The sequence below is a fragment of the Mustela erminea genome, chromosome 1, assembly GCF_009829155.1.
Source record: "Mustela erminea isolate mMusErm1 chromosome 1, mMusErm1.Pri, whole genome shotgun sequence".
NCBI lineage: Eukaryota > Metazoa > Chordata > Mammalia > Carnivora > Mustelidae > Mustela > Mustela erminea.
In genome coordinates, this window is record NC_045614.1 from 22,297,746 (window position 1) to 22,318,648 (window position 20,903).

Sequence of the window (20,903 nt, forward strand, 5' to 3'; positions counted from 1 at the left end):
CTCCTGGGCCACCTCTGGTCTCATTCGGTGCACAACATCAGGTCTACTTCCTGCTTTTACAGTGGCATGTTCCTGTGACATGTAAAATGGCTACCTCTCTCTTTCTGGCCCAGATTATTGTTAACTATCATATCCAAGATACAGTTTGTTGCCTTACGGAGCTCCTTAGGTCAATTACGCTCAAAAGGAATACATTAACCAAAAAGAAAAATGTTGATGACAACAAAATGGTGACAAAAATAATGTATCTATTTTTAAAGAGTCTCTGGTCTTCTTAGACCAGAACTGGAACTCCTTAGAACTTCTTAGAACTGGAACTCCTCCTTCCTGCTTGAGGCTTCAAACGGATGGCATGCAAGCCGGCGCTTCTCTCCGACGTCTCGCCCACCGGGGTCGGTCCTCCCCCACTTCGGTCAGTCCTCCCCCACTGCAGACCCCTCAGCAGGGCTCTCCTGCACGGCTAATGCGTTCTGCCCACAAAACCGCCCCACAGCTGGTCCAGGCGCCACAGGTGTCCATGCCTCTGAGGTCACGAGGTTTTGTCGGCCAGTCTGGACCCACCGAACTGAGTCCTCACGAAGTTTATCAGCTTGGTCTCTGTGAGGAACGCCGTCCCAAGCGTCACTCCCAGACAGAAGGCCCCCACAGCAATGTGTGCCAGCCTGGCTGGCCAGCCCTGCTCACAGCAGAGGAACACCTGCGGAGAGATACCACCATCACCACTCGGGCCCTCCAACCGGACATCGTGGGCAAGCCGGGGGAGCAGAGGCCCAGCCGCTCCAGGCTGGAGTCAGATAAAAGGTGTGACGGCTGCATACCGAGGGGCTAACTCTGTTCCCACCGGTGACTCAGTTTGGCCACATCTATCAAGATATGCTGTCTTCAGGCTTGGGGAAGGGGGAAGAGGAGGCAGCTACTTGCCCAGCTGGTCCAGGAAGAGCAGAGCCAGGGAACAAGGGGAAGACTGCAAAAGTATGGGGTGGAGGACCTGCAGGGGCTCTCACCTCAGAAACACTGGTAATCCCACCGCTGAGGGCGAATGCCCCGAGGAGGGCGGGTGACAGGTACAGGCCCGCCAGAGGCCTATGGGGGCTCCTTCCATAGTAGCGGTGGATGAACCAAAGGCTCTGTGTGATGCGAATGCCCATGTTAAAGCAGTTGGCCAAGATGAAGCCCACGCTGCCGCACCATCGGGTCAGGAGGTAGGATAACCCCAGGAATGAAGACGAGAGGGCCAGCATTGTGAAATTGTACCTGCGGAGAGGGAGAGCGGCAAAGCGGGGGAGTGGGTACCTTGTCCCGAACAAGCCTGCTCTAAAACGAGCGGCCGTGACCATGGAATCCCAGAGAGCACCTCTGAGCAGCAGTAACCCAGCTGGTTTTCTTAGCTGTGAACACTGTATGGAGAAGAGTGAGGAAATGAACAACTCAAGGTATTATGGTTTTTAAGGATCACTGATTAGTTTAAGTGACATTTTGTGATCCAAACACATAAAAATCCTGTTCAGCCCAAGTATTGAATGTGAGGCACAAGAATATGACACGGATAATAATTATACGTGAACGCCAACTCCGTGACAGCCCGTCAGGAGCACAGGCCCATGCTGATGAGTGAACACACGTGACCCTTGCCCTGTGAGATCTGGCTGCATTTCAGAGACAAGGAAACCAGGCACAGGGAGGCTGGGCAATTTGCCTAAGGAGTGACCTGACTCTGGTCCCTCAACTTAGGGAAATGCACACCATTTCCCTTGGGGAAATGGAGAAACCCTGTAACCTTGGCCTGTAGCACTCACTTAAAGTAAGTAACCCACCTTCAAAATGACATGCACACAGGGAGTAAGGCCGGAACCATGACAGTGACCTTCAGACTCTTACACATCTTTTCTGTGTCCAGAGCTCTCTGGATTCCTCACTGGATAGATTATGCTACCCTTCCACTTAGTTAGCTTAGTTACCTTCAGTCCTCACCAAGGGAAACCGAGTTACAGCAAAGACGAAACAGCTGCTGTAGTCTTCCAAAAGGCTTGTGGTATAGCCATGCACAAAATTTTCCAGCATCTGGTTTCTGCTCAGTGAGCAGCAGGCAATTCTAAGTACACAGTTGTTGAGGGAAGCAAACTGTTAGGTCCCCCAGCCCTGTCTGCTAGGTTAGGGAGGCCACTCAGGTTCCGCACATGAGGGGGTGGTAAGAAAGCCACTGTGTCTGCTGAATGCCCAGGTACTAGATCTTGGGCTGACCAAGCCCAAGGTGCTATGGAGATATACTTTATCAGAGGGGGTGATACTACTACTACTACTACTATTACTACTACTACTACTACTACCACCACACACACACACACACACACTATCCCCCAACAGGGGAGGTGTGTTTTTCCCTAACTACTGATCAATGATGAGAAGGGCCAACTTCATAACAAGCCACTGAGGGTGGGGGCCATCCCAAACGGGTTAGTTATCTGACCTCTTTTTCAAAAAAGAACAGAGATGTATGGTCTTTCTTCCCCCCCAGAAACCATCTCAAATCCTTGGAGTGGGGACTATAGATGCACAAACTTTCAAAGTCATCCTCACCCAGCTCCAAGTAAAATGTCAATAATGAATGAAATCAGTAGTTAATTTATGCTAATTCAACAGTGTGGCTTCTTTGGTGTGGCCATTGGGGAAGAGCTGATAATGGGGTCCACTGTTTTTTACTAGAATAGGGCTCTGCAGCTGTGGAACTTTCCAGAACTCACAAATCTAGAGCCTTAAAAGCATAATCCACTTCAGGAAAAAAAGAAATGTAAAGATGCAATTAAAATACCACTTTTTTAAATTGAATAAACCTGTTGCAAGAGGGTTCTCTTACAAATGAAAATAAGGGTAAACAAAATTGCTTTGATCTCCACAGTACCACTGAAGTTCACATAAAAGGCAAAGGTTCCTGTTCTATCCCACAACTCCATGGGATCTGTAGAACACTGAATTTCATACAAAATAGTCAGTAATGATATTTATACTGGTGTATATTAAAACTGATGGAAATTGAACACGAGGTAAAACAGATGAATTTACCTCGAGATTTGTAAGCTAGCAACCAATATTAGGATTGAGAAATTGATGGCTATCAGATAACCTTTTAAGTGTGAAGATGAAAAATTAAAGTTGGCTTTGATCAGAATTTTAAATGCTTTATCTGTGGTATCTGTGATCATTATGAACCCACAAGCCACCTTGGGGAAAAAATATGGTTGGCTTTACTTAAAAGTACACCATTGCTCATTCCAAGTCTTAAGTCATCTTGGGTGAACTCACCTTATCCATTCCTACAGGCTACTGAGAAAAATAATGTAGTTGGTGTCAATACCAGTTTATAGTTTCAGATCTAACCTTAGGTGTTGTCTACAGTCACTTTTCTCATTGTTGCTTACCATTCCACCATAAACTTGCTGGCCCATCAACGGCACCCATCTTGATGTCAAGCATAGCACCACACTGTGTTTCTATCTTATCTTCAGTAGACAGGTTTCTGTTTCCCAGGGTGAATTTGAGTATGGGAAACACAAAAGAGGAACTTCCCCAATTCTAAGTTTGCTGACCCAACCCGCAGTTTGATTTCAAAATCTAATTGCTGGTTTCCTTGAACCAGTTTTTGTATTTTTTTCAGTTAAATGATTTCCAGAAAACTTGGGCTCAAAATTTCTTGAGACCTAAATTCCTTTCCACTCAGAAAGAGATCCTAAACCATATATATTTTGTGTGTATAGACTGTTTACCTAAAGGAATAAATGCTTATTAAACTAAAAAAAAAAGCCACTTTTAAAATCAATGCAAAATTAGTGACAATAATGACTATTTTTTAAGGTTCAGTTAACATAAATAGTCAGTTATTATTTACTTATAAAACAGTCAATGCTTAGTTTTTCCATGGCCCCAAGAAGATACTGGGATTAAAATCAGGCTTATTAAGAGACGGCGGGTCAAGGATGTTGACCATGGCAGCAACCAAAGCGCCCCCCAGTGGGTGCTGGCTGAACACATCAAGACCCGCCATCCATCAGCGTAGCCTCGGCAGCCACGGAAGGGATGGCGCCAGTCTCTTACCGCCAAAGTGAGAAGATCGCGCTCACCCTTCACTTCTTGAATTACGGGGTCCAGTTCCAAGGTGGGCATTCACAGGCCAGCAAATCAGACAGTCTTGGGCTTTTGCATCGCTGACCTCTGTGCCTGGCAGACTCTGCTTGGTCATCCAGCCTCAGCCCAACTGCCATCTTCCCAGAGGGGCCTCCCAAACTAAAAGAGCCCCACTCTCACTGCATAACCTAGTGTTAGTTATCCATATGGTGCAGTATTTCCTTATTTATTTACTTATTTGCTGTCTGCCTCTCCGACATCAGCTCCAGGAGAGCAGGGATCTCGTCTGTCTTTTTACTGCTATGTTCCTGGGACTTAAAATGAGGCCTGATAGAGTAGAGGCTCAAAAAGCACTTGTCAAATGAACAAAAGAAACTGAGACACCCTTAACAAAACAGAACAAAATTCTTCAATGGGGCGGGTTGAAAAACCCGTCAGTCATATTCGATATATATTATGTAGTTATTAACAAAAAAGCAACTTGGAATTCAAAGGATGTTCTAATATTTCACATCCAATCAAATGCCCTATTTTTATTTAGAAAAACATGGATTGACCTGAAGTTAAGTAAAAGCCCATGATTTGATCAATATGGTATTTTTTTTTTTCAATTCAGAATCTGAAATGTAAATCAATGATGGCCTTTAATGAAGCCACCCAATCCCACCACAAAAATCCTTACTAGAGTTTGGTAGTCTGGTAGTTTGGTAGTCTGGTTAAATTCACAGAGATGAAAAAATGCTGGGGTATGTGATGAGCCCAGGTGCCATGTGCTCAGACCACAGCTGGGGGCTGGGCCAGGGGCCCAGACAGGACCTAGGCTACTGTGGTTAATACACATAGGAAGACCATGTTTAAAGTCACATTTAACTCTTTGGGGAAGTGCGTTACTGCAGATGAAAAGTACATTAGAAGGTGCACTGGGTCTGTCTTTTCTCTATGTTAACTACTCATATCATGAAAATAATTTTCCAGATGTTTATGTATCATCAAAATCCTATTACAACTAACTTAAAAAGTTGTTTCTTTTGGTTCAATGCTATGTAAGAGGAAAGAAAGCAACTAGCCACTGGTCTTTATTCCCTCGTGGTTTGATTGTAAGATCCATTTTTAACATTTTAAGCAGGCTTAATGCTGACTCTCCCCCTCCACACTAACACTGAAATTATTACCACAAAATTCCCTTCGAAGAGGTGGATTCCTAGTCCAGAGCTCTTTCCACCAGGGCTCAGCGCCTCCTTTAGTATATTTCACATTGTATCTAAAAATTATCTCCTGTTTGAAACACCTTTTAAATAAAAACACATTATCTCAAAATCAAACTTAAATCGGCCTTTTCATCCATGAAAAAAATAAGGGGTGGGAGGATGGCCTCGAAGTAGTTTGCCAGCTATGTATTTAACTCTCTGATGTAAAAACCCTATCTGGACAAATATTTGAAAACTATGGGCTGGGAGCTAAAAGTGGGCAGGGAAATCAACTGACTCAGGGAATGAGTCACGACATGGCAGTCTGAAAAATGAAATAAAACGGAAGTAAAATCCAGATGTGCGTCCTGCACGTACCTGGGGCATTACTGCTTTGTGAAAGCTCCACTCAGTCATGCCCACCGGCCTCTGTAGAGAGTCACAGGGCTCCGAGTGGTTTTACTGATAAGCTGGTCTGGGCCCGAGGTTTCTAACTCCCTATCATCGGAAATCTCCTGGGGCTGTGATGAGGTTCCTTGGCCCAAGCCCTTCAGTGCTAGTACAGTTGGTCTAGGCACTCAAGGCCTTACAGAGACAGCACGAAAGCCCCCAGGAGACCCTGGCGTCAGTGGGCAAAGGGATAACAAGGACCACGTGCCCGATTCTCTCTAGCCACCCCTCTGCTGTCTTTGCCTTCTGTTCCTCTCCTTTTCCTCTGTCAATTCTATCTTCCTCAACCTCATCTGCCAGCGGCGGCGCCTCCATGCCGCTTTTGGCGTTTGGGACACACCCTGGGTGTGGGTCGGAAGCTCTTAGCCAGTTCCCGCAGAATCCCTGAGGGGGCTGCTGGTCTGCAGGTGGCTAGGAGATGGGGTGGAGGAAGGGCGGACAGGGATCCGCACGTCTAACAAGCTCCACAGGGGATCGTGACAGGCACACAAGCAGTGTCAGGCACCGCTGTCTGACGTACCAGGGCAGAGGTCCTGATATGGAGTCAACGGACAGGAAAAAATGGTGGCAAAATGTGTATGTGCACTTGGGCCTTTCTCAGAGGAGAGATGACACAGACGCCTAAGCTTCTCCAGGCCCTAGGAGAGTCTCGGGGGTAGGATGCTATATCTTGAAGAAGCTCCATGATAACCCACTGGGGCGCTGGGCATGGAGGCAGAAGAGGGGAGCTTGTCTTGCGCCTGTCGCTGCAAACCTAGGCTAACACAGCCCTTCAGGGCCCAAGTTTCTCCCTCCTCCGAAGGGAGGTGAAGGGCAGCTGCCACCCCAGTCCTGCGTGGGGAGAACTCGCCGCTTGGCTCCCGAGCCAGCACTGGCCACCCAGCAACGGTGCCACACCAGCGGGGAGCGCTACCTCTACAAGGCTTTCTGGGAACGCATGTTCAGGATGAAAGGAAAGAAGACAGGCAAGTTACTTCAGTTTGGCCCAAGGCCGTGATTAAAGGCAGGTCTTTCTGGGTACCTACCTGTCGACCTCCTCTTTGCTCATGGCAGCAAATGTGAAACACTCGGTCACTCCGTTGATGGCAAGCAGGAGGACATAGAGACAGTAGGAACGCAGCAAAATAGGACCTATAAGGAAACAACCCACTGAGACTCTAGAATCTCTCTAGACTCTAGAGCCCAGACAGGAGGTCTGCATGTACCAGAACTGGGTCAGGAGCCCGGCTGGTGTCATCAATAGGCAGACACACACTTGAGCCTGTGGTCTTAATCCTGGAAGGACTTCTAGTACTCCATGGCACTGATTAAAATAAACAGTTGAAAAAGAAGGGGCAATTATAGGGGAGGGTATGTGATATGGAGTGTACTGTGAAATGTGTAAGCCTGATGATTCACAGACCTGTACCCCTGGGGCAAATAATACATGTTAATAAAAATAATAATTAAAAAAAAAACAATGAAAGGGCAATTAAGAATAAACCTCCAGGGGGGCCTGGGTGGCTCAGTCAGCTTAGTGTCTGACTCTTGGTTTCTGCTCAGGTCATGGTCTTGGGGTCCTGGGACTGAGTCCCATACTGGGATCCCTGCTCAGCATGGAAGCAGCTTGTCTCTCTCCCTCCCCTGCTGTATGCGTTCTCTCTCAAATAAATAAATAAAATCTTAAAAAAAAAAAAAAAAAGGGAATAGATCTACAAATGTCTCGCTTAACAAAATGTTATCTGCCCAGGAAGCAAATCTTCTTGCTTCTTAAACTAGCATGAAGAGGTCTGGTGGTTTGAGCACTCAAGGGCCCCGCATAGCAAGAGAACTTGGCTAAAGGGGCCCTGAAGACAAGACCATGGGGAGAAGCCCAGGACTTGGGAGCAGCAAAACACTAGAGACAGAACACACCTACAAATCTGCAGAGAGAATCAGAATAACCATGACATTTTCTTCTAAAACATGGTGATGCAGACCTATAGCTGATGAAAAAATCTGCTAACAAAAGACTGGGAGCCTTAAAAATGGAATGGGTCGGGGTGCCTGGGTGGCTCAGTGGGTTAAAGCCTCTGCCTTTGGCTTGGGTCATGATCTCAGGGTGCTGGGATCGAGCCCCGCATCAGGCTCTCTGCTCAGCAGGGAGTCTGCTTCCCCCTCTCTCTCTCTGCCTGCCTCTCTGCCTACTTGTGATCTCTGCCTGTAAATAAATAAATAAAATCTTTTTAAAAAAATAAAACGGAATGGGTCCTCTCTTTTGGGAGGGCCATTACCAAGAGGCAGCCAAGTAACTTCTAACAAAACAACCTATGACCCAGCAATCCCACTCCTAAATATACAACCAACAAAAATAAATGTACATGTTCACATAAGCACTTGTACAAAAATGTCCATAGAAGCTTTACCTATAATAGTCCCAACTGACCATCAACAAGAGAAAGAATAAATAAACTATGGGTATCCATATAAAGAAATACCTTTCAGAGAAGTAATCCAAGAGGAAAAAAGTACTGATCCATGCAAATATATGGATCCATGCAAATATATCTTGAGAGAAAGAAGCCAAACACCAAAGTGTCCATGGTGTATGATTTCATTGGGACAAGGATCTGGGACAAGGAAGTCCCTTTTAAAAGCAATACTAATCTGGGGTGCCTGGGTGGCTCAGTTGGTTAAGCATCTGACTCTTGGTTTTGGCTCAGGTTATGATCTTGGGGTCATGGGATCAAGCCCCATGACGGGCTCTGCGCAGAGCATGGAGTCTGCTTCTCCCTCTGCCCCTCCCCCTGCTCAGGCTCTCTCTCTCTCGCTCAAGTGAAAAAAATTATAAAAGCAGTACTATTCTATGGTGATAGAAATCAGAAGAGTGGTTGCCTCTGAGATGGAGAATGGGCAGTTGACTGGAAAGAGTCCTGAAAGAACTTTCTTGGGTAAAGGAAAGGTTGCAGATCTTAACCAGGATGTTGGCCCCCACTGATGCAGTGTCCAGGTCCCACATAGGGAGATGACAGCACAGGGGATAGGGGCTCAAAGAGGCCAGTTCTGGTCATAGGTAGTCCACTTCCCAGGTGAGGACAAAGACTGATAGGCAACTGGGACAACTGAAGACAGCAGTGTTGCAAGTTTCACTTTCAAAACTTAGGTGGGGGCACCTGGGTGGCTCAGTTGGTTAAGCGGCTGCCTTTAGCTTGGGTCATGATTCCAGAGTCCTGGGATTGAGCCCCGCATCAGGCTCCCTGCTCAGCGGAGAGCCTGCTTCTCTCTCTCCCTCTCCCTGCCTCTCTGCTCACTAGTGTTCTCTATCTCTCTACCAAATAAATATATAAAATCTTAAAAAAAAACAAAAAAAACAAAAAAAAAAACAACTCAGGTGATTCGGTTGAGCCACAGAAAGTTGCCATTCTTTTCTCATTAAACTCAGGCTAGAGACAGTCAAGTTTTGTGAAGTTTTTTTTTTTTTTTTTTTTTAAGATTCTATTTATTTATTTAGAGAAAGAGCGAGCACATGAGGCAGGGGAAGGAAGAGGGAGAGGGAAAGAATCTCAAGAAGACCCAATGCTGAGTGCAGAGTCCCACACAGGGCTCAATCCCACCACCCCGAGATCATGACTTGAGCCAAAATCAAGAGTCAGAGGCTTCACTGATTGAGCCCGCAAGGTGCCCCAAGCTGTGTGGAGTATTTAGGTGAATGAAGACTAGCAGGGGAGAGCACCAGCGTTCATCTTTTCCAGCACAGGAAAGATGTTTGGATCCACAGCACTAGTCTGAGGAGTTGGGAACAGGGCAAGGAGGTGCAGGGTGGCGTGGAGACGAGGGAAGGAAGCCAGCAGGGGCCCAGAGGGGATGGACTACCAGGAGCCACTGTGGGTTACAGAGAGCCCGAAGTTTGGTCAAAGTGTGAGGCAGCTACAATAAGGAGACAGATGCTAGAAGACCCTGTTGGGACAGTGACAATGATGGAGCCCTGGGCCAGAGATGACAGTGGTCCTGGCTCACCAGACAGCACATTCTTTCCAGAGACTGAGAAACCAGATCATTCTTAAGACTTTCCTCTTTCAGAAGATGATACCAAGAGAATATCTTTTTGAGTCTAAAATTCTTCTTCTTCTTATAGGGCTGTATTAGTTTCAGGTGTACAATACAGTGATTCAACAACTCTATACATTACTCAGTGCTCGTTGTGTTGAGTCTAAAATTATTAATGGCTCTGACATAAGCCATTAGAAACAGACATGTTTCGGTCTCCGCCATAATGGGCCCAGACTTTGGTAGTAGGGGATGAAGGGCCGAGTTTACTACCTTAAAAAGCAACTACCACTGACCCTTTTAACCGATAACTCTTTCTACCAATGCTGAAAACTGGCACCAGCCTCTCACTCGCACCAAAGGCCCACACAGTCACAGCAGTCTGCTTCTAGACCTTCTAAGACTAAGTACGCCACCAGATGAACACTGTGCTGATGGGACAGCCTTCTCCTCATGACCATGTCCTGTGACTGTGTGACAATCAAGGCTGTTCCCCGGGGATCACCTTTCTGGAGGGGCTGTGCTGCTGCAAAAACGGTTGAGTGCCCAGTGTCTGCACACGACTTATTGATGGCTTCCTGACGAGCCTCCCTGCCTGCCTGATGGAAACGCAGGTCTCACAGCACGAGCCCCAGGCAGCTGCAACCACATCATGGTTTCATGACAGGTGTTTCTACAAACTGAATGACCTTTGCTCTTGGGTAGAAACTCGGCCCTTCATCCCCTACTACCAAAGTCTGGGCCCATTATGGCGGAGACCGAAACATGTCAGCGAACTTGTAAAACGACATTTGAAAAAGCCCTTTATGTTGAGATAGAACAGCAGAAAGAAGTCTTCAGAGTTCTTGTCTAGTGACATGAGGAACTGAAAGCATTTTTGCTGAACCCAAGATGAAATGGACTGCAAACGGACTGCCAGCCTATGGCCCAGCACATTTGAAACTGGTGAAGTCCCCAGGGCCTAGCAAGTGCCATGAGAGGCTCAGTGGCAAGGGTGCCAGGAGCTTCTAAGTTAGATACATTCATACTTTTGTCCTTCAAAAACCAAGAGTCACTGGATTAAATATCCCATTTTGCTTGCTGAGATCAATTTGATTCTCTGCAAATGGCTCTGAGTTACCCTTCAGAGGCTCATGCATCAGGCTGGGTGATTTATGCGGCATTTGCTACCTTCAGACATGTTTAATATCAAGCGGAGACTCATTAGAGCCTGCTTTCTGCCTTCTTCCCTCACTCCAGAGGGTGTGCAGGGAGGTACCCAGCAAAACACATTTTAGGCCTGGGAGGAAAGCCAAGGATTCATAATGACTTCTCCAAGCGAGGTTGGGGGACTGACGGCCCAAACAGACAGTGCTAAAGCCCCAGACGGCACTGAGCTGTTTCTGACCTCATGTGAGAGCAATGGTCTCAGAGGCCCATGCACAGACACCGACAGACACCAACCTGTATGCACCCAAGTTTTTGAATTTTGTAAGACTCTTTTCTGTTCACACAAAAGAACAAATCTGGCAAAACTCTTGTGCATACCTGATCCAGAGCTAAGCATGGCCCCTCCATAGATATCCAAAGCCAGCTGAGAATAGGCAAAGCCAAAAATGGTGATGGTCAGGCCGGTCAGCAGGGCCAGCTTGAGCAGCGACTCCAAAACCGTGGCGGCCACAGCAACGTCCTCCTGGGGCCAGGGGAGAGGGAAGGAAGTTGGATGAATCATGAGCTAAAGAAAAACTTTACACTTGCCCTTCTCTCTCTGCTGTCTCACAGATCACTCTTTCAACTGCTGAGAGGCATCCCTGCTTCTCTGCAGCCTGTGTGTGTTTTCATGTCAATTAGCACGAAGGAAATGAAGGGGAAAAGCCAATCTGTTCCTCCTTAGGTAGTGTGGGAGAGGGGTGGTTTTTAGCTCATTGGGGATACGTTTTCAAAGGTCGCTTAGGAAACATTCACTTTCCTCTCTGATATTTATTCTTAAATAGAGAGAAAAAAATTTTAATTCTTAAAAAGAATTTAAAAATTCTTAAATTTTAGGTTGCTAGCTGGCTTGCTTCGTCAGAGTGCTTCTCCTGACAAACGTTTCCAAATCCTGATGCTCTTGTCGAAGTATGCTGACGAAAATACTCCTAAATCAACCGAGAACCAGATTAGTTTGTTTCCAGATATTGTGCATAAATTGTATTTTGCAAAGTGTCTTCTAAGACATGTAAGAGGCCAGCTTAGCTTCCTTTTAATTCTCAGATAAGTCAGACATTTTCAACGGTTTCAGAAAAGGGAAGTTTCTACAATCAGATACGCCTGGATTAAAATCTCTTCTGCATTTGCCAATCAGAGTAGGTAGGTTCTCACGGTCAGAGTGCAGTCTGGGCACTTCATAGTCTTTACGAAGCTTAACCAACTGGTGTGGAGAGGGAAATGAAATGAGCAGGTCCTCTCTTCCCCACGCTGTATGCGAGCCTTGCTCCAGCCCTGGCATCCTTCAGCTCATGTTTGGATCTTGAGAATCTGAGGATGGAGGAGGCAATCTCAATCTTCCAGCTAAGCCCAGACCATGGAAGGGGGGGGGGGTCTGTGCCACACTGGGGACGGCTGCAGAAAGTTCTGGATCAAGAATGAGGTCACAGAGAAGGAGTAAGGGTAAGAAGGAAAGGGCCAGCCAGGGCAAAGGGAGGAGGCTGTGAAAGAAGTGAGCTCAGAGTCCTGCCATCATTCCATTCAGAAAGAAGAATGAGAACCTAGAAGGAAATTTCAAACAGAGGGAAACTGACTGCTCTACATTTCAGTCTGCTTATCCCGCAACTGGAGAATTCACCTGAGAGACAGTGACATTAGAACCAAGACTACCTGCTTCTGAAGTGTGGCATCCTTTCCTCTCTCCAGCACCTTAGCAAAGAATATGTAAAAACTCTCCTCTATTGGCTGGAAAATTAACCTGGCCACTAGAGAGCCAAGATTATTCACTATGTCATATACACCTAGAAGACAAAAAGGAAGAAACAACAATCCTTCTGGTTTTTCTATTTGAATTTCACAGCACCATTAACATTTTTTCTGACTTAATTTTTTAAATTAAACTGTTTGAGATAATTATAGATTCACATGAAGTTCGAAAACATAACACATCCATTACCCAGTTTCCGGAACAGTAACATCTTGTGATAGTACTGGCCAATATCACCGCTAGGGTACTGACACTGATACAGTCAAATACCGAACATTCCCATCACCGGCACCTCTTTATAAAAAGCATTAATGCTGGGCACCTGGGTGGCTCAGTCAGTTGGGCGTCCAACTCTTGGTTTTGGCTCAGGTCACGATCTCAGGGTCCAGGGACCCAGCCCTGCATCAGGCTCTGCACTCAGCAGGGAGTCAGCTTGAGGATTCTCTCCTTCTGCCCCTCCCCTCACTCTCTCTAAGAAATAACTAAATCTTTTAAAAAATCATTAATACAAAGTTGATTTTTGAAAATGTTTCTTTCCTCTACTTTAGCATTACAGTTAAAAATAAATATGAAGAGGGGCGCCTGGGTGGTTCAGTCGGTTAAGTGTCGGGACTTCAGCTCAGGTCATGATCTGAGAGTCCTGGGATCAAGCCCCACACTCAGATGTGAGTCTGCTTGAGGATTTGCTCTCTCTCTCCCTTTCCCTCTGCCTCCCCTCTGCTTATGTCTCTCTAAAATAAATACATAAGGGACGCCTGGGTGGCTCAGTTGGTTGGACGACTGCCTTTGGCTCAGGTCAGGATCCTGGAGTCCCAGCATCGAGTCCCGCATCAGGCTCCCAGCTCCGTGGGGAGTCTGCTTCTCCCTCTGACGTTCTCCTTGCTTGTGCTCTCTCTCACTGTCTCTCTCTCAAATAAATAAATAAAATCTTTAAAATAAATACATAAAATCCTTAATAAATAAATAAGAAGAAAATATCAAGACCTATCTAGCTGTACAAACTCCCTGTTCTGAAGCTCCCTTTTCTCTTAGCACCCCAACCCTGCAATGGGCACCAGAGCTCTGCAGAAACCAGGGGACCTCTAAAGAGGACCTGCCACACGAGTCACACGAGCGCGGGTAGTCAGTACACTGTAGATATCTGCAGATACCTGCAATTTTCAATCTTCAGGCATCATTTTATTACGGTCTCCATCTTTTATCATCATCAGGCTTATTTTTCATTAAATGTGTCAAACTGCTGGAAAAAATACTAGAAAGTATCTACTAATGGTATTCACTACAGAATTTTCATCTTACCCTGATCGCCAAAATTTAACACGTTCAAAAATGTCATTACGTATCGCTCGCCTACAAACAGAGAAGTAAAATAATTAGCATTTTAAGAGGACGTAATTTTCTTTTTTCTTATTGTCTAGCAACTCTCCAGCTGGCAGATACTCTCAAAGGAGAAAAATTATATAATCAATTAAAGATATCTTCCTTGTCCTAATGTTGATTTCAAATAATTTCAAAATAGTAACAACTGGGAAAGTGGTGGGGCATTTACTGACAGCAAATATCCAAACCAGTTAAATTAAAAACGAAACAAAGTCAATAAAACCAGTCTAATAACTTAAAAAGCGGGGAAGGGGGAATTACAAAAATGTTAATAATGAAAATGATTGTTCCAAATTTTAAGTGTATGTTCTGTGAAATGAAAGGTCCATGATCATACGCACAAATGTGTCAAGTTGCCTCCCTGGGTGGAGAAAGCTCTATGGAGACTGGAAAGGCTTTGGAGCCCAAGCTCATGATTCAAATATAAGACAGGCTAATGCCTTCAAGGTGAAGACACCAGTCCAGAGCCCCTCCCCCACCTTCCACAAATTTTATTATCTGTTAGTGGAAAACACAACCCACTGTGGAGACGGAGCTCTGGAGTGACCATAGCCCTAACGGGCAAATTCTCACCTCCTTGCAACCTGCTCAAAAAGGAAAGCAATCTTCAGAGACCAGAAGAAGTGAGGATCTTCTCTGAAGTCTCCCTTCAGTCCCAGCCTCCCTGTACTCTCCTAGCACTACAGCAGTGGCAGGGCCTCTGCAGGTCCTCTCGGGCATGGCTCACAGTACAGTACTCGCTCCTGTCCACATCTCTGCACTGCCCTGATCCATCCTCACTGCTAACAGTCCCAGTTTCAGCAATACAGATCTTAAGGCAACCCCTGCTTCCATACCTTTAAATTGCTCTTTGGTGTTTACAAAAAGTCCAGGCTCCTTAACTCTGCATTTGAGGCCTTTTATAAGTTGACCCCAGACTATCTTTTTGGTCTTTCTTCAGCAAACTCATCCTCACCTCCCGGCATTACATTGTCATCCTCTGCTTTACCTGATCAGGTTTTAGCCCCTCCGGGTCTGGAGCCCCTCCTGCTCCCAGCCTCTGTTCTTAGCACTGCTGGCTATCTAGACTGGCTTCTTTGTAGGGACCTCCCTGTGCTCTGGTAAAACTGGCCTCTCTTCCCACACTCTGTAAGCTCCCTGGAGGCAGGAAACACATCTCCCTCATTTCTCTGTCCCTGGTTTCCTAGCAGAGCTCCAGGAAATGCAATGGCACTTGAAAGACACTAATATTTCCAAGTACAGACCTCACAGCCCTGGTTCATAACTAACCACACAAAAATCTTCAGTCTTGAGTGAGAGTATGAGCTCCTTGAGGCTGTGGCCTATAATTCATTCATCTGTGTACTCTCAGCACCTGGCACACAGTGTTCAGGAAATGTGGGGGCAGAAGGTAAAAGCATCTATATTTTTGCTATTACAATGAACGATTTCAACTTTTTTTTTAGCATTGTAGTTTTTACATAAGAAGAATTTGGGGGTGGGGGGGAGGGTTCTTGTCCAGTCATTTCCTTATTTTACAGTGATGGAGATGGAGATGGTTCCTAACAGCCCTCTGCCAGTCAGGCCGGAGAGGTCCAGCCGCGGGGCGAGTGAGCTATGGGCACCACATTGAGACCTGGCTCACTGACACCTGCTGCGTCTAGCTACTATGGTCCAGACAGTCAATTTCGGGACATCACTTGGACTGGGTCCACTCTCAACTCATTTAAACTGCTCCTAAAACTTTGGAAGGAAAAGGAAGTGCATAAAGCAAATGCCCTTTCCAAATTCCCTCTACTGATTTTCCTGTTCTAACAATATAAACTATCACAACATACAATTTCACTGTATACAGACACCTTTATCAAAAGATACTTGTTGAACACCAACTGTGTGCCAGTTCCAGCAGGGTACTGGGGAGACAGTGGTAAATGGCAGATCCTGCTCCTAAGAAACATATAATTAAGGCACCTTCACTCAGTTCTCCAAAGGCTTGTGACCCTTATTTCCCCCAGGGGTCCTGGTTTCCCCCAAAGTTCCACTTTGAAATGGCAATGTTACAGGCTCAGGCTAGAACTAAGCACTCTCAAGGCTTAAGAGCCCTCAGACCCCTCCTGGTCCTATCTCTTAATTCACAGATGGGGCAAGTGAGGCTTAGGGGAGTTCCTTCCCTTTGGAAGCATAATTAATGAAAAGTAAAGATAGAGAGGGGAGAAAAGGAAATAGTAAGGTAATAAAAATGACGGTTGTATTAGAATACTAGAATTGTAGGGAACTTTTTTCTAGTTTCCAAAATTTTTATAATGAAGTTATACTATTTTTATAATAAAAAGATAATGATTGAGGGGCGCCTGGGTGGCTCAATCAATTAAAGGACTGACCCTTGATTTTGGCTCAGCTCCTGTTCTCAGGGACATGAGAATGAGCCCTGCATCTGGCTCTGTGCTCAGGGAGGAGCCTGCTTAAGATTCTCTTTCCCTGTCCTGCAGCTCATGCACATGTGGTCTCCCCTTTGCTCTCTTTAAAAAAAAAAAAAATAATAATAATAATTTTTGCAAAGGTTTAAAAATATATTTGGTAATAGATATTGGACATAAACATATGAAGTTTATATAGAGAGAAACCACTACCTTTACGCACTTCTAGATGCTTCAAATCTCGTTTTTGAATTAAAGCTGGGCGCAAATAAACCAATACACATATGTAGAAAAACTAGATGAACTTTCAGCTCCATGTCAGCCCTCCATGTGGAGAGCTCTGTCACTGTTAAACTGGAAAGCCTTAAGATATTGGAAGTCTGGCCAAACCACCACACAGGTAAATCTTATTTAAGAAAATAAATGAGGGAATCCTGTTCTTAAAAGTGATGTTCAAGAAAAGAAATGTAGGGGCGCCTGGTTGGCTCAGTGGGTTAAGCCTCTGCCTTTGGCTCAGGTCATGATCTCAGGGTCCTGGGATCGAGCCCCACATTGGCCTCTCTGCTTGGCGGGGAGCCTGCTTCCCCCCTCTCTCTGCCTGCCTCACTGCCTACTTATGATCCTTCTCTGTCAAATAAATAAAATAAAATCTTAAAAAAAAAAGAAATGTATAAAAAGAATAGGATAATGAAATTATGGATAATTTTCTTTATTTTCCAAATTTTCTCTAATTGATATAATACTTCATAATACACTTCTTCAAATGATAAAACAACGTTTGAGAATTAGAACTGGATTCAAAGTAAGTTGTTCAGGGCACCTGGGTGGCTCAGTAGGTTAAGCAACTGCCTCCCGCTCAGGTCATGATCCCAGTCTCGGGATCGAGTCCCGCATCGGGCTCCCAGCTCCGCAAGGATTCTGCTTCTCCCTCTGACCTTTTCCCCTCTCATGCTCTCTCTCACTTTCTCTCTCTCAAATAAATAATTAAAATCTTAAAAAAGAAAGAAGAGGTGAGTTGTTCCTCATTACTGTAGGACCCCATAGAAGTTATAGAACAGCACTGTCCCTCACTATCAAACTAAATCAATGTTAGTTTCCCTCTCCCTATTTCAAAAGCTTCCATTTCTGAGATTCCTCTGCCCACAGGGGCTCTAGAAAGTAGAAGTCTGGGTCTAGGTAATTTGCAGTTTTGTGGAATCCCCTCCCTTATACTATGGTGTCCTGACTGCTTAGAGTGACTTTTACTTACCTTCTGTCAAAATCTGCTTCAAGAAAGACTGTTTGAAAAAACTCCAAGTCAATTTAGCCTCATTCCAATTTACAAAAGCCTAGGAGAGAAAACAAAACAAAACAAAAAGCTCCCAGACACTCTAAGTCTACGAGTACAAGAAGCCTCCACAGGAGGCAAACTCATCTTGTTCCCTAAATCCCAACTTGGAGAGTTCCCACTCATTTTTCATTTAATACTAAGCACACAGAAGGGAACCAATGAACCCTAGCAAAGGGTTTCCATTGCTTAACACAAAGACAAAGTCTCTAGGTAGAAACAGCGCCCATGTAAGGATCCTGCCCAAGAGTCATTATCTGAGACCCCTAAGGAACTGAGCTGTCCCCTTGCTGCCCAGACGGTAAGCCAGCATGTATCTAACACACACTCAGAGTCATTTCTTGCCTTTAAAAATGTCTGAAGCATGCCATGGTGCAGAACAAATTCTGCTCCATACACCCCACTACATTTAATGCTATAGTTAATTTAATGCTATATTTAGCCACTCAGGGTCCCTTTACACAAAGTATATGAGCTTTGTTTGTGTGTTTCAAAAGGAAACCAGGCTTCCTAGGTCAGCCAAACTGCTCAGAACTGGTATGACAGAAGAAAAGAAAAAACAAGCCCAGAGCTTTGATATGGCTCTTCCCAAATTGTCCACTTCCTAAGGACAAGGAAGGTAAGAAGAAAGCAAACACTCAGGAAGGGCAGAGGTCAACCTGTAAGAGAGAGGCCATCTCAAAGGCAGCTTGCTGACCACAAAACAGAGAAATAAGGCACCCAGCCAAACGAGACTTCTGTCTATCTCCCGCAGTCCCCTCTGAAGGCCCCTCCTCTCTCACGGAGGCATCCTTGGATCTCAGAATGTTTAATCTAGGTGTTGGGTTTTTAATCTCAGAGCACCTGCATTTTGAAAAATTCTTATTAACTCAAAGTGATGACTTTGAAAGGTAGAATTTCAGGGGGTTCTTTGGGAGGAAAGGGCTGAGTCACAAAGGCCAAGCCCATTTTACCTCTCTAAGAGATCAGTTACAGCTATGGAAGTTGGCCGAAGGGTAGATGTAGAACCTGTCCTAGTCACATGGTCCCCTTACCTCAGCCTAAACCCCGCTGAATAGAGCACTGTTGTCTGCTACCCATAGAATTAAAAATTTTCTAGCAGTCACAGTGAACAGTAAAAAAAAAAAAAGTAAGATTATTTTAATTTTTTAGTAAGATTATTTTAGTATATTTATTTAACCCAAACACCAGCATTTCAACACACAAATAAGTATTAAAAGCATTTCACGTTTTTTCCATACTAAGTCTTTGAAATCCAGAGCTTGCATTGCACATACAGCCCATCCCAATCCCAAATGCTCTATAGCCACACGTGGCTGGAGGCTACCATTTAGGACAGAGTAAGTCCAGAGAATCCCTTGAAAACAAGGTTCATTTTCCGTCTTCAAATCTCTTCACCCCTTGATTTCTGAGCCTTTCTTCCAGACACTGTGAAGACAGGCCTGAATCCTCCCAAACCATGCTGCCCTCAGAGCATCATTGGACCTGGAGCAGATGCCACCCGGAGCTCTAGCCCAGGGGTAAATGTCCCCTCTTGCTGTAGGAGAAAATTAGGCATCTCCTTTCCCCAGAACAAAGAGCGCCAGAGTATTTACCACCACTAGGGGGCACTGTGAACCGCATCATCCCGAGCACCCATCCGGCCCTTTGCTCCAGGGTAGTGGAGGACAGCACCTTCCCTCTATCTCTGTCGCACTCTACACCCCAACACGAGGTGGTCCCCTGGGGAGGATCTGTGCAGCAGTGCCTGTGCTCTCTTCCAAGAAAATGTACAGTTACAGCTGGCCATGGGGTTCCTGTGGCGCCCACTTGGCAGAGGCTGTGAATGGGTTTGGGAACGTGATTGATGGTGCTCTCTAAAAAGGTTTACCAAGTGTGTCAAGACACACTTGACAGTGTGTCTGACCTGAAAGCTCATACGGGAGCATTCCATTCTCCTAATGGATTCAATTTAAATGGGCCCACAGTTTAGAAGGAATGGTCACACTAAGTGCTTATCTCCAAAATGCTCGCTCAGGGCATAGAGGCAAGAAGTCTGATCAGAGATTGTCTGCTTCTCCGAGGTGTCTGCTAAGTAGTAGGAAAGAAGTAGCATATTCTTTGGGCTTTTACCATTTTCTTTAGAACGGATTTGTCATTTGGGAGGTCAAAAGAAGCCTATTTCACAAGAGCTAGGTTGTTACTGCTTAGCTGGTCTTCATGGTTGCGCATTTCTCTGGGATCCTCTCATCAACAAGCCATTCCACTGCCTCACTGTACTAGTAGAGAAACTGAGGCATGGATGGCAAAAGGTGATGGGCAGTGCCCTAGGGGGAAGGTCTGCAGTCAGAACTTGGGGACCCAGGATGGAGTGAGTCAGTGTTCCCCTTCCCAAACTCTTCAGCCTCAGGATGGTCCAGTAGCCATGTGCCTCCACTGACAAGAGTCAGCCGGGGGTCTACAGCTATTGTCCTGTGTCCTACCCTGTATCACCTCCACATCCCACACAGGACCCCTTCACCTCCCTCTTGCTCTGGGGCCATTGACTCTGCCCCAGCTGTGTCCATACTCCCATGTCCACCCACTGTCCTCATCACTCTTGTTTCGACAACTGCCACTGCCTCCTTGTGAGTTCTTTCATCTCCAAACTTTTTTCTAGCCCATCCTTCTCCTGGGAGGGTCTGGCCTTTGGAGTAGAGCTCAGACACTGAGGCTCAAGGTGCAGCTCCCAACTTCTGAGTGCGAAAGCTAAGGGCAAGACACTTAATTTTGCTAGGCCTCCATTTTCCCACCCACAAAATGGGATAAGGAGTCATCTCCTAGAGCTGGTCTAAGGACTGAATGAGAGAAACGAGACCCTCGATAAATGTGAAGCAGATGGTAAGCGCCTCAACATAGGCAACTGGATCACAGCACTGTTCCCAAACCTTTCATCAGGCTCTGCTGCCCTAGAATCAAGCCCACACTCCAGGGCACCAAGGCCACCACCACTGGCCCTAGCCCAGCAGGCCAGAACCTCCTTCCAACTTTTGTTTCCTCGCCTCACCCCCACTGTCCAGCCAACCTAAGTTCCATAGTCATCCCCGCAATCCCAATGCCAACACAGCGATGGGCATGTAACGGCCCCA

The 20,903-nt window shown here is 45.8% G+C and overlaps 1 protein-coding gene across 2 annotated transcripts in view; it reads right to left on the reverse strand.

The window, feature by feature from the left end:
• Positions 1-228: 228 nt before the first annotated feature.
• The window catches only part of RFT1 (RFT1 homolog), a 36,241-nt gene continuing 15,566 nt past the window's right edge, over positions 229-20,903 (reverse strand). Inside the window, exons 7-13 of one of the 2 annotated variants that reach the window (XM_032322157.1) lie at positions 17,719-17,797; positions 13,993-14,043; positions 12,597-12,727; positions 11,289-11,433; positions 6,782-6,887; positions 1,005-1,254; positions 229-697 (exon numbers count right to left, since the gene is read on the reverse strand). In XM_032322157.1, coding sequence (XP_032178048.1) covers positions 530-697; positions 1,005-1,254; positions 6,782-6,887; positions 11,289-11,433; positions 12,597-12,727; positions 13,993-14,043; positions 17,719-17,797 — 930 coding nt within the window. In that variant the 3' untranslated portion in view covers positions 229-529. The remainder of the gene's footprint in view (positions 698-1,004; positions 1,255-6,781; positions 6,888-11,288; positions 11,434-12,596; positions 12,728-13,992; positions 14,044-17,718; positions 17,798-20,903) is intronic. The other variant, XM_032322166.1, reaches the window with a different exon arrangement.